The sequence below is a fragment of the Palaemon carinicauda genome, chromosome 17 (assembly GCF_036898095.1).
Source record: "Palaemon carinicauda isolate YSFRI2023 chromosome 17, ASM3689809v2, whole genome shotgun sequence".
NCBI classification, from domain to species: domain Eukaryota; kingdom Metazoa; phylum Arthropoda; class Malacostraca; order Decapoda; family Palaemonidae; genus Palaemon; species Palaemon carinicauda.
The window spans coordinates 116,997,161-117,012,160 of NC_090741.1; the positions used below are offsets into that span (position 1 = coordinate 116,997,161).

Genomic DNA, 15,000 nt, shown 5'->3' on the forward strand with positions numbered 1-15,000 from the left:
AATACATGCACAGACCCAATCTACTGTACCATTGACAACACAAAACACACATTAAACAATCTCACCAACCATTCAAGTACAGTCACACCCCCTTCCTTCAACATCTCAGCTTTCACACCATCCATACCCGATGCTTTTCCTACTCTCGTTTCATCTAGTGCTCTCCTCACTTCCTCTATTGTAATCTCTCTCTCATTCTCATCTCCCATCACTGGCACCTCAACACCTGGAACCGCAATTATATCTGCCTCCTATCATCCTCAACATTCAGCAAACTTTCAAAATATTCCGCCCACCTTTTCCTTGCCTCCTCTCCTTTTAACAACCTTCCATTCCATCTTTCACTGTCTCTTCAATTCTTGCGCCGGCCTTCCTTACTCTCTTCACTTCTTTCCCAAAACTTCTTCTTATTCTCTTCATATGACTGACCCAGTCCCTGAACCCACCTCAGGTCAGCTGCCCTCTTTGCCTCACGTACCTTGCGCTTACTTCCACCTTTTGCTCTCTATATTTTTCATTACTTCTCTATACTATTACTCTGCAGCCATTCTTCAAAAGCCCTCTTTTTCTCTTCCACTTTTACCTTCACTCCTTCATTCCACCATTCACTGCCCTTCCTCATGCTGCCTCCAACAACCTTCTTGCCACATACATCACTTGCAATCCCAACAAAATTTTCTTTTGCTAACTTCCACTCCTCCTCTAAATTACCAGTTTCTCTTACTCTCACCTCGTCATATGCAATTTTCAACCTTTCCTGATATTTACTTTTTACCCCCGGTTTTATTAGCTCTTCAACCCTCACTAGCTCCCTTTTACATCCACCTACTCTATTCCCCCACTCTTTTGCTACAACTAATTTTCCTTCCACCAAAAAATGATCAGACATACCGTTAGCCATACCCCTAAACACGTGCACGTCTTTCAATCTTCCAAACATTCTTTTAGTTATCAACACATAATCCATTAATGCCCTTTCTACTACTCTTCCATTTGCCACTCTTACCCATGTATACTTATTTTTATCTTTCTTTTTAAAAAAGCTAGCACATATTACCATCTCTTGTTCAACACACATATCTACCAGTCTCTCACCACTCTCATTTTCACCTGGTACGCCATATTTCCCAATATATATATATAATATATATATATACATATATATATATATATATATATATGTATATATATATATATATATATGTATATATATACATATATATATATATATATATATAGGTATATATATATATATATATATATACATAGTATATATATGTATATATATATATATATATATATAATTATATGTGTGTGTTTGTGTGTGTCTGTATCCGTGTATATATTACAAAGGTTAATCTGCTTTTGAAAATACATATTTACAGATAACGTTTTGTAATAATTGCAATCACATCTTTCATGAATAAAAACCTAATATATGGATAAGGAAAGAGAAAAAATTTGAAAACCTTTAACAAAAAGACAAATCTACTTAGAGTAGAATTGTAAAACCAATCTCGTAGAAAACTGATATATAAAAAGACTTGTCATTGGACACAAGCATAAACGAAGAAGATTTAACTAAATACAACTATAGGCAGGAAGATTGGCGAACTCATTGGTATTGAATACCAAATTAAAAAGTTATTATTTTTTTTTTTTTTTTTGCATATTGCTGCATGACAAAGATAATGTTAATGTTCTGGGCTGAAGTTTTTGCCATTTATCCGAAAGCCCAAGGCTTAATGAGAATCGGCTCTGACCTTCAGCAACCACTTGCTGGATCCTATGTAAGTACCAAAGTTACACTTAAGGTAGATATGGTTATGTGAAAAGTCAGAGGACGTAAAAGGACTTGTTTGAGCAATTATGAAGAGATTTTTTTAATATCAATTGTTCAAGGATAGGTGGATAATGTTAGATTACTTTACTGTAAACACTTACATAAGAACACACACACATGCACACACACAAATACACACACACACACACACACACATATATATATATATATACTATATTGTATATATATCTCCATATATATTTATTTATATATATGTATATATAATTATATTTATATATATATATACATATATATATGTATATATATATATATATATATGTATGTATATATATATATATATATGTATACATATATATATATATATATATATATCTACATATATATATATATATATATATACATATATATATATATATATATATATGTTTATATATATATATATATATATACATGTATATATACAGTATATATAATTGTATGTGTGTATATGTATTATAATCAAGGACGGAGATATGTAGTAAAGTTTCATTACCTTCGCAATGTTAGAATAAACTTCAGTTTTCACACCCGTTTGTCTATCAGTTTATTTGTTTGTGAACAACTACATGACACCAATTTGACTCATGAAATGGTGAGACTTTCACGTAATAATTGTTATGTTGAGACGTGGAAGTGATTCAATTTTTAAAAGCCACAGGTCAAACATCAAGGTCAAGGTCAAGCAAAAGGTCGACTGAATTGACCCTAACCTTAACACCATGTTCGCACATGGTTGTTAGATAAATTTCAAATACACCTGAATTGAGCCTGGGAAAGGCTAAACCGGTTTCGAGAAAAAAGCTGCTACGACGGTCTATACCAGCGTTTCTCAACCGGGGGCCCGTGGCCCCCCCAAGGGGGCCACGGGCCTTCGACCGGGGGTCCACGAGCGGACACCGAAAAATGCAATTCAGAATGCAGAAGCTTGGAGTGTATAATTAAGGTGACGAGACTCCGGTCATAGGGGAAGAGTTTTTTTTTTAAACAATTTGCCTGATTTTTTTATACAGTGTTTAGTTCCTGGAGCAGTGAAAAAAATTCATCACCGCTCGTAACCGTTCACCACCGTTAAATCAGGAGTTGGCCCCTGTTAAGGCAACGCCGCATACGGTCGGCAACCGCTGATGGTCCCTCCTACCGCTCCGAAAGTTTTGAGCTGCACAAAATATTGCGAGCGGTGAAGAGTGGTCAATTTTCCGCTCCGGCAAAGTTCACCACCGCTACATCAACGTCCAGTCAAAGTGTGGCACAGCTAGACGCAAGTTGGTGGACGCTTGGGTCCGCTAGGCCAACGCAGAAATCTCACACTGTCTGTTGTGCGCATGCGCTATCACTCCCGTGGTGCTGGCACGCTCCTTGGCGCCAGTATCCCACTGGACTGGACAGAGGAAAGAAAAGTGCGTGTTCTCATGGCATATTGGGTTTTCCGTATATTTCGCTAAGTTTTTGAGATAAAATATTTTTACACTAATTATACACGTTCACTTTACATTTATATTGTCATATGACCGTAGTGGCCTTGACGGGCATGGGTTGAGGCCTGCATGGGTGGTGTAGGGTTGATACCTACACCACCCATGCAGGCCTCAGTGCACCACGAGTGCACCACAGCAAGAAAAATCGTAACAAGTTAATTTCATGCTACGATTTTTATTTTTGTTTTGTTTTGAAAGAGCACTTATTAAACCAAATTTTTTACCGTGTTATTGTTGTTGTTGTTTTTCAGATGTCGAAGGTTCAAAAATGGACAGACAGCTACGTCAAGTTTGGATTCACGAAGGTCATTCGAGATGGCGTGGACCTGCGCGCAATGTCTGCACTGCTCAGTGGTGATGGCAAATGCATCACTACGTCCTTCCAAACTTTCAGACCATCGCGACAAGGTGCATCCCCAAAGGAAAGATGATATTGATGCTCTGTCTACGAAACGAGCACGGTACGACCATGAAGCGACAATCCAAAATTTGGATTCCGGCCAGAAGAAAAACCTGCTCTTCAATCCAGCTATGATGTGGCATACCGAATTGTGAAGTGCAAGAAGCCGCACACTATTGCTGAGGAACTTATCAAGCCATGTACAGAGAAGAATGGTGGAACTGATGATCGGACCAGAGGCAAAAAAAGAAAATCCAGCAAGTTTCGCTCTCTAATGACACGATCCGCGACGGATTGATGACATGGCCGCTGATGTGTGCCGTCAAGTTTGCTGTGAAATCAAGCAAAGCACGCTCCAGGCTAGCCTTCAACTTGATGAGTCTACCGACACCACTCTGGAGAGCCAGTTGATCGCCTTCGCTCGCTACGAGAAAGAAGGAAAGATGAAGAAAGAGTTCTTATTCTGCAATACCCTGCCAACCATAACGACAGCAAAAGATGTCAAAGCCATCGTGGATTCTTTTTTTGAAGTGAATGTACTCAGCTGGCAGAATTTCAAGAACATTTGTACTGATGGTGCCCCAGCGATGATTGGCATTAAAGGAGGGTTCGTCACGCTTGTGAAGAATTAATGGCCCCACGTGACGTCTTCCCACTGTTCACTACACCGATATGCCTCTTGCGACAAAAACTCTACCGCCGCGTTTGTTGGAAAGTCAAGGACGTTGCGGTCAAAGTGATCAACTTCATTCGTGCGAAGGCCAAAAATCATCGGCTCTTCCAACTCTCTGGCCAACGAAATGGGAGCGCAACATGTGGGACTTCTGTTTTACACCAAAGTTCGTTGGCTATCGAGGGGGAAATGCCTCTCTCGGTTGTATGAACTCCGGTTGGAGACAGAAATTTTCATGCGAGAGAACGAAAACAACCTCCATGTCCACTTCGACAATGAAGAGTTCGTCATGATGCTCGCCTACCTGGCCGATATATTCGGCCGACTCAACGAAATGAACCAGTCTTTGCAAGGCCATGATGTGACAGTCAGTGACGTTCAAGACAAGCTTGCCGGACTGTCTGCTCGAATGGGAGTCTGGCAGGCACGAATCAAGGCCGGATCCACAGCCTCGTTTCCTTTCTTGGACGAGCATCTGCAGACGCAGAGGATTGAACTTCCCATCGGCATCAAAGATTGCATCATTGGACATCTCGACATTCTCTCCGCTGAGTTCAAATCTTATTTCGACGATGCTCCATTGGATGTTCCATGGCACAGAGACCCATTCAACACCGAAATTGAACCTACTGAAGACGAAGCAGAGGAGCTCGCAGAGTTGAAGGTCTCAAAACCAATGAAGCTGGCCTTCAGTAACAGAGAAGACCTCTCCAGCTTCTTGTTGTCTGTTCAGGATGCATATCCACTACTCAGCAAGAAGGCATCCGAAATGCACATTCAATTCGTCACAATATACCTTTGCGAATCTGGATTTTCTGACCTGGCGACCATTAAAAGGAAGTCCAGAAACCGTCCTTGATGTTGGGAACGATATTCGCCTTGCTGTGTCCAAGACGGGAGCCGGACATAAGAGGCCTCGTCACACGAGCCCAACAGCAAGTGTCTCATTGATTATATTGTTCAGCAAAAATATTTACTTTGATTTATAATTTTAGTGACTGAATAAACAACATAAAACAAAATCTGCATTTTTTTTATTGAAGGGCAGGGGGCCACGAGTGTTAGCCACTCGGTGAGGGGGGCCATGGGCTATCAAAGGTTGAGAAACGCTGTCTATACTCTCAGAATTCTTATTTTTAAAAACTGATATTGAGTATTGACTTAGTAATTGGCCGACTTTTTTTACTTAGAGCTAGGTAGTATTCATGAATAATAATAATAATAATATAATAATAAAAAGAAAAGAACTCTGACAGTGCAGACCTCCGCCATGGCAGCCTACTACTGAACCCTTTGCTCGACCCTTGGACTTAGGCCTTCTAAATAGAATTCACGTCTCAACAAAACAATCAGTCCCTATAATTCTCTCTACACTTTGAGAAAGATTGTGTCCTGGAATTTGTTCAAAATTCAACAAACAATCAAAATGACAAACGGGGGGTTAACAATAATAATAATAATAATAATAATAATAATAATAATAATAATAATAATATAATAATATAAGGTAATTTTGGGATATAAAAATTTACAAGTTGTATTGTGACGGCAATCGTTGCACTATAAAAGTACGACTTGTCAGTTTCAAATTGATGCACATACAAGTAATGGGATGAGATGTATTCAAATGACCTATATTAATGAAAAAAAAAAATAATCCTGAACCTTGAACTTTATGCTTTGCTCGTCTACGTCTACTCATAGAAGCTTACAAACATATGTAAAGATCTGAAGCATCTAATTATCGCTATTGTGTCTTTCAGGATATTTGTGTCCTATATATATATATATATATATATACACGATATAAAATGTATATATATATAAATATATATATATATATATATATACATTTATATATGTATATATATATACATACATATATATATATATATATATAAATATATATATATATATATATATATATACATATATATATATATATGTATATATATATATATATATATGTGTGTGTGTGTGTATACGTGTACGTTTGTGTGTGCGTTTGTGTGTATATGTATACAGCTTATATATATACATACATATATATATATATATATATATTCATATATATAAATATATATATATATATATATATATGTTATTGCTTAGAATATTACCACTAGAGAGTTATGGGGATTTTGACTGGCCAGACAGTACTACATTGCATCTTTCTATCTGGTTACGGTTCATTTTCCCCATTTGCCTACACACATAGACACCGAATAGTCTGGCATATTATTCACAGATTCTTCTCTGTCCTCTTACACGTGACAGCATTGATATTACCAAAAAATTCTTCTTCGTCCAAGGGATTAACTACTGCCTGATAATTGTTCAGTGGCTACTTTCCTCTTGGTGAGGGTAGAAGAGACTCTTTAGCTATCGTAAGCAGCTTTTCTCAGAGAAGAATACACCAGAATCAAACCAATGTACCATAGCCTTTGTCCTATGGTCTTTTACTCTCTTGGGTTAGAGTTTTCTTGCTTGAGGGTACACTCGTGCACACTATTCTATTGAATTTCTGTTCCTCTTGCTTTGTTAAAGTTTTTTTTTATAGTGTATGTAGAAAAATATTTGAATTTTTACTGTCCTTAAAATATTTCAATCTTCCATATTTCCTTTCCTCACTGGGCTATTTTCCCTGTTGAAGACCCTGGGCCTATAGCATTCTGCTTTTCAATTAGGGATATAGCTTAGCAATTAATTAATATATATATATATATATATATATATATATTTATATATATATATATATATATATACACCCGTTCTTACTCTCACCACTTCGTTCCTAACCCTATCTAATCAAGATACACCAGCCATACTCCTTAGACACTTCATCTAAAACACATTCAATTTCTGTCTCTCCATCACTTTCATTCCCCACAACTCCGATCCATACATCACAGTTGGTACAATTACTTTCTCATATAGAACTCTCTTTACATCATGCCCAACCCTCTATTTTGTACTACTCCCTTAACTGCTCCTAACACTTTGCAACGTCAGAGAGTGAATGAAGGTTGCAAAGTGTTGGGGGTAGTCAAGGGAGTAGTAAAAAATAGAGGGTTGGGCATGAATGTAAAGAGAGTTCTATATGAGAAAGTGATTGTACCAACTGTGATGTATGGATCGGAGTTGTGGAGAATGAAAGTGACGGAGAGACAGAAATCGAATGTGTTTGAGATGAAGTGTCTAAGGGAGTATGGCTGGTGTATCTCGAGTAGATAGGGTTAGGAACGAAGTGGTGAGAGTGGAGAACGGGTTGTAAGAAATGAGTTAGCAGCTAGAGTGGATATGAATGTGTTGAGGTGGTTTGGCCATGTTGAGAGAATGGGAAAATGGCTGTCTGCTAAAGAAGGTGATGAATGCAAGAGTTGATGGGAGAAGTACAAGAGGAAGGCCCAAGGTTTGGGTGGGATGGATGGAGTGAAAGAAAGCTCTGGGTGATAGGAGGATAGATGTGAGAGAGGCAAGAGAGCGTGCTAGAAATAGGAATGAATGGCGAGCGATTGTGACGCAGTTCCGTAGGCCCTGCTGCTGCTTCCCATGCCTTAGATGACCGCGGAGGTAGCAGCAGTAGGGGATTCAGCATTATGAAGCTTCATCTGTGGTGGATAATGTGGGAGTGTGGGCTGTGGGCACCCTACCAGTACCATCTGAACTCGGTTGAGTCCCTTGTTAGGCTGGAGGTACGTAAAGAGTAGAGGTCCCCTTTTTTATTTTGTTTCATTTGTTGATGTCGGCTGCCCCCCAGAATTGGAGGAGGTGCCTTGGTATATATATATAATATATATATATAATTCACATACTGTATACTGTATATACATGCATGTCTGAACACGTATACACGTGCACACACATAATTATTATATATATATATATATATATATGTCCAATTCACATACTGTATACACATGCATATCTGAACACGCATACACACGCACATATACACACATTTAAAATATATATATATATATATATATATATGTGTGTGTGTGTGTGTGTGTAAGTGTGTAAAATCCACAGGAAACAGGAAAAGAAAAAGACCAGGTACCAAGTGCTTTTGTGTATTATGTACACTTCTTTAGGGTAAAAAGTGAAATAGAAAATAAAATCATACAATAAGGAAACCTACCAAAACTGAAATAAAAGCCGCAAATAAGCAAAGCATCTTCAATATGCTAAAATAGTTAATAGTCGTTAAAAATTAATAAACAATTGTCGTTTTATGATAAGATACTAGTAATATAACAAGTGTTGAACTAAATGTTTACATTCTACTTTCTTACAATTTCATTAACAAGATGAGAGTCTAGTTTAAAAAAAAAAACAGAGCTGAGATTTAAAATTTCATTATCAAAATATTCAATAAAAGCATATTCAATTATATTTTTTTTTCAACAATGTTTTTACAAAATAAAATCTCCGAGTAGTTTTCCCAGTCAATACAGTGGTTGAAATCGTTAATGTGGACAAACAAGGCACTAGACATTTTTCCTGTCCTAATTGGTTTTTTTAAACTAGACTCTCATCCTAATAATGAAATTATTAGGAAGTACAATGTAAACATTTAGTTCAACGCTTGTTATATTACTGTTATTTTATTATGAAACGACAATTGTTTATTCATTTTTAACGACTATTAAGTATTTTAACATATTGATGATGCTTTGCTTGTTTGTGGCTATTATTTCAGTTTTGGTAGGTTTCTTTATTGTATGATTTTATTTTCTATTTCACTTTTTACCCCGAAGAAATGTACGTAATACACGAAAGCACTTTCTACCTGGCCTTTTTCTTTTTATGTTTCCTGTGGATTTTACACATTAATATCTGTCACGTGCAGTTTTGTGACTGATAAGAAATATATATATATATATATATATATACTGTATTATATATATATATATACACACATATATATATATATATATATACACACACACATATATATATATATATATATATACATATATATATATATATATATACATATATATATATATATATCATGTAAATTAAGACTAATATGCATGTACATACTTCCAGTCTCTCTTTGTAAGGTTATGATTGAAAAGTAGTGATGGCGAAGTCTAGAAGGGGCTTTCGAGATGGCAAATTTCTAACAAAATTGTGCAATCCAAACCACCACTTGTGAGATTCTTTCTTGCCAGAAGTGTTTTCATTATTTTGTCTCAAAATCTAATGATTTGATGTCAGTTACGAAGCCCACCGTTGGTAGAATATTTTCAAAGATCAAAATGAGATTTTTACGTAATAACGAGCGTGAAAAGACAAAATACTTAATAAAAAAAATACCTTGTTGGAGGCAACACAAAAAAATGTCAACCTGAACTTCCTTAGCACTATAGAATATATATATATATATATATATATGTATATATATATATATATATATACAGAGAGAGAGAGAGAGAGAGAGAGAGAGAGAGAGAGAGAGCAAATGCATTTGCAACATGCGAAAAAAAGTTATTTACACGCATCGATTCTTTTGCACCATTCCGCAGGCCATCAGCCTTGATGCGATCAATACCTCAACTCCAGAGCTGAAGAATTAAAAAATAGAAATAAACAGGTCACCGGTGCTCGCTCGCTAAAAGGCAATACTGTAAATGGGTGCTGAACTCATTTGGGAAAACAATATACTGCTGTTTTTGTTATTATGGACATTGGTATTGTTTATTGATATTCTTATTATAATTACAACTACTATTGTTATTTTCATTTTCATACAAAATGTCGTAATGCCAAAAAGATAATTATTATGGTAAATATTTGTCATTATTTGAAAAATGATACTAATGGAAAATTTGTTTGATACACAATATGGAATCGTTGGAAATTTTGAAGTTCCAATTTTTGTGAAATCTATTTCGTTAAACAGGTTTACATAAATCCCGTTCTATAGTTTATATATAAGTGATCTATTTTAACAGTGCTACTGATCTTGAATTGTTATTTATTTATTTATTACTTTAACGAGAGTAGGAAAAGCATCTGGTATGGATGGTGTGAAAGCTGAGATGTTGAAGGAAGGGGGTGTGGCTGTACTTGAATGGTTGGTGAGATTGTTTAATGTGTGTTTTGTGTTGTCAATAGTACCAGTAGATTGGGTCTGTGCATGTATTGTACCACTATATAAGGGTAAGGGAGATGTGCATGAATGTTGAAATTCAAGAGGTATTAGTTTGTTGAGTGTAGTTGGGAAAGTGTATGGTAGAGTAATGATTAATAGGATTAAGGATAAAACAGAGAATGCAATCTTGGAAGTACAGGGTGGTTTTAGAAGAGGTAGGGGTTGTATGAATCAGATTTTTACAGTTAGGCAGATATGCGAGAAATATTTAGCAAAAGGTAAGGAGGTGTATGTTGCGTTTATGGATCTGGAGAAAGCATATGATAGAGTTGATAGGGAAGCAATGTGGAAAGTGATAAGGTTATATGGAGTTGGTGGAAGGTTCTTGCAAGCAGTGAAAAGTTTCTACAAAGGTAGTAAAGCATGTGTTAGAATAGGAAATGAAGTGAGCGATTGGTTTCCGGTGAAAGTGGGGCTGAGACAGGGATGTGTGATGTCGCCGTGGTTGTTTAACTTGTATGTTGATGGAGTGGTGAGAGAGGTGAATGCTCGAGTGCTTGGACGAGGATTAAAACTGGTAGGCGAGAATGATCATGAATGGGAGGTAAATCAGTTGTTGTTTGCGGATGATACTGTACTGGTAGCAGACACAGAAGAGAAGCTTGACCGACTAGTGACAGAATTTGGAAGCGTGTGTGAGAGAAGGAAGTTGAGAGTTAATGTGGGTAAGAGTAAGGTTATGAGATGTACGAGAAGGGAAGGTGGTGCAAGGTTGAATGTCATGTTGAATGGAGAGTTACTTGAGGAGGTGGATCAGTTTAAGTACTTGAGGTCTGTTGTTGCAGCAAATGGTGGAGTGGAAGCAGATGTACATCAGAGAGTCAATGAAGGTTGCAAAGTGTTGGGGCAGTTAAGGGAGTAGTAAAAAATAGAGGGTTGGGCATGAATGTAAAGAGAGTTCTATATGAGAAAGTGATTGTACCAACTGTGATGTATGGATCGGAGTTGTGGGGAATGAAAGTGATGGAGAGACAGAAATTGAATGTGTTTGAGATGAAGTGTCTGAGGAGTATGGCTGGTGTATCTCGATTAGATAGGGTTAGGAACGAAGTGGTGAGGGTGAGAACGGGTGTAAGAAAGGAATGAGCGGCTAGAGTGGATATGAATGTGTTTAGGTGGTTTGGCCATGTTGAGAGAATGGAAAATGGCTGTCTGCTAAAGAAGGTGATGAATGCAAGAGTTGATGGGAGAAGTACAAGAGGAAGGCCAAGGTTTGGGTGGATGGATGGTGTGAAGAAAGCTCTGGGTGATAGGAGGATAGATGTGAGAGAGGCAAGAGAGCGTGCTAGAAATAGGAATGAATGGCGAGCGATTGTGACGCAGTTCCGGTAGGCCCTGCTGCTTCCTCCGGTGCCTTAGATGACCGCGGAGGTAGCAGCATTAGGGGACTCAGCAGTATGAAGCTTCATCTGTGGTGGAAATGTGGGAGGTAGGGCTGTGGCACCCTAGCAGTACCAGCTGAACTCGGCTGAGTCCCTGGTTAGGCTGGAGGAACGTAGAGAGTAGAGGTCCCCTTTTTTGTTTTGTTTCTTGTTGATGTCGGCTACCCCCCAAAATTGGGGGAAGTGCCTTTGGTATATGTATATGTATGTGATGTATACTTTATTAGCTATTTAATTGTTTACCTTCTACCTTAGGCTTGTTTCCCTGTGTGAGCTCTTGAGTTTGTATTCTGCCTTACCGCCAGGATTGTCACTTGGATAGTAGTAATAAGTATGATACTAAAATGAGGGAATTTGCAATAAAAAAATCAACGAAATACTGCATAGCTGGATGATATCTTGGAAATAACTAGGAGACGTTTAAAGATAACATCAGCGTCTAAAAGAAATCCAAGATGGTTGGTCATCATTATTTTCCAAGACATAAAATTACGAAAGAAAGCGAAAGTTGTTTTTTGTGTCTTCTGACGAAAAAAAAATTAATGTGATACACCAAGTCTATAATATTGCTCCAAACATGTTCATGGCAAAGCAAAATGAAATGGGAATTGAAGAAGATTGCTTGGGGCTTTTACCTGACAAAGCAAAAGTGAGAATATAAATATTCAAGTAACTCTCCGTGAAAAAGGGAAATTAAGAAAAATAAACAAAAGAAATGTCAAATGGCTTATAGAATTTTCTTGATAAATGAAATATCAATAGGAAATGAAATCAAAGCTCCCTTTTTTAATTCATGACGAAGCAAAATTAAATTAAGAAGAATGGCAGTTGGTTAATGAAGATTCAAGAAAATTAAAATAAGAATATAGAATAAAAGCAAAAATATTCTAACTAATTCATTACAGTAAAGAAGGGAAATAAGAAATAAATGGAAAAGGTTTGTTGGACAATTTATGACAGAGAAATTGAAATTAGAATGTAAAAGGAAAGTAATTCCTGACCAATTAAAGACGAAAACAAAATCCATTTAGAAACAAAAGAGGCTCCCTGTCATTCTTGACAAAACAAAACACGCCAAATAAGAACAGGCCAACCGTCCCCTACCAATTCACGACAACGCAGAATGGAACCAGAAAAAAAGCAAATCGTACTTGACCTTTTCCAGACAAAGCAAATCGCCCATGGCCTTTTCATGACGAATCAACGAATGCAGAGGTAGAACGTAAGCTGCTTCCCACCTAAAGCCGACATACTACGAAAGAGCACCGCACCGAAATAGCTGAAAGAAATCCTCTTTAGGTTATTTCTTGGCAACATATGATGCATATGAACGGTCTTTGTGTCGCCTTCAAGTAACATATCATTTCTCGAAGACCTGCTAGCAAGCAGCCTTTCTCCTAAAGCTGACGTGCATCGTAATCATCCAGTAAAGAGCAAAAGACAGGAGATTCATCTGCTGACTTCGTGGGATGAGAATTTGGCAATTCAAGAAAATATCTTTCTTTAAAAAAACTTAACTAAGGTGTATGACCAGTCTTTGTTTTTCAGTATTATGCCTTATGTTATGATAATGATAGTGATGATATTAACAATAATAGTAATGCTCACTATCATTATGCGCTATTAACATGCTTCATTTATACATAATACGACAGTACCTAAAATCCTTTGTAGAATCTAGCTACACTAAATCAACAGAAAGAAAAAGACAAATGCCTCATTAAAAGCAAAAACACTTGAATCAATATAAAGGATAATAATCCTTACTATTATGCACTGGCATGGTTCAATAATCCACGATATGACCTTGCCTAAACACCTTTATGGAACATAACTACGATAAAACAACTGCAAGCCTACCTTGAAATTACGTGACACACAAAGAAATACACTTACATACCTATTACAAATATCACACATCAACAAATAAAACTGGGCGTAAACAATGGATGGAAGCCTCGTTTAAACGGGAGGAAGGGAAACCCACGCAGAATGCGATTCTCTCCCTCGCTGTGTCAATGCAGAAATGATATTCTAATAGATGCAACGCGCTCAGTTGAATTCTGCCGAGTTTACTGGGACTGCAGTGCCTCATACATCTTTCTCCGGGTTGGCTGGGTTTGGGGTTGTCTCGTATATATTTCAAAGGTTCAGTGGGTTGATGATTGCCTCTTACATCTTTCCTGGGGTTAAACCGGGTTTAGAGTTACCTCATTTATCTTTCAAATGCTCAAAAGGATTATAATTGCCTCTCTCTCTCTCTCTCTCTCTCTCTCTCTCTCTCTATATATTATATATAGATATATATATATATTATATATATATATGTATGTATATGTATATATATATATATATATATTTTAGGCTCCTGTGTTTGGAGATACCACATACATGATTTCGATGTTCATTGGGTTTCTATTTGACTAATACACCTTTCAAAGGTCTCTGAGATTGTTACCTCATGCATTTTACCTTGTTCCAGTGGGCCATCATTTATCTCACATCATTCCAAGGTTCACTGATTTTCATGTGTTTACTAGGTCTGGAAATGCTTCATGAATCAATCTTGGATTCATTGTGGTTATTACATCATACATTTTTAGCTAAACTTTGCAGTGAGAACCGGGGTGGGATGAAGTATATTGAAGCTGATTGATGGTATTTCATTTACCTTCCTTTTTTTATTTGCTTTAACGCAAGGGGATTCATATATTTTCTCTATTTGTATATATATATATATATATATATATACATATATATATATATATATACATATATTTACATATATATTTATATATGTGTACATATATATATATATATATATATATGTATATATATATATATATAAATATATATATATATATATATATACATATTTATATATATATATATATATGTAATATATATATATATATATAACTGGGCTCCATAATAATTACATTCAACAGCTCATAACAGAAAAGGCATGAGAGTATTGGAAATGGAAAACTACTGAAGATATCCATTGGTAGATGTCATCACCATCACAGTTCATTAACTAATTCGATCCTTGACGGAATTTAAA

The 15,000-nt window shown here is 36.5% G+C and overlaps 3 protein-coding genes across 3 annotated transcripts in view; 2 read left to right on the forward strand and 1 right to left on the reverse strand.

The window, feature by feature from the left end:
* LOC137656900 (uncharacterized) overlaps positions 1–15,000 on the reverse strand; it is a 297,621-nt gene that overhangs the window by 204,588 nt on the left and 78,033 nt on the right.
* On the forward strand, positions 4,021–4,350 carry LOC137656556 (protein FAM200C-like). Its single transcript, XM_068390727.1, has one exon. It carries the CDS (start codon positions 4,021–4,023, stop codon positions 4,348–4,350), a length of 330 nt encoding a protein of 109 aa, XP_068246828.1.
* LOC137656557 (protein FAM200A-like) lies at positions 4,519–5,250 on the forward strand. Its single transcript, XM_068390728.1, has one exon. It carries the CDS (start codon positions 4,519–4,521, stop codon positions 5,248–5,250), a length of 732 nt encoding a protein of 243 aa, XP_068246829.1.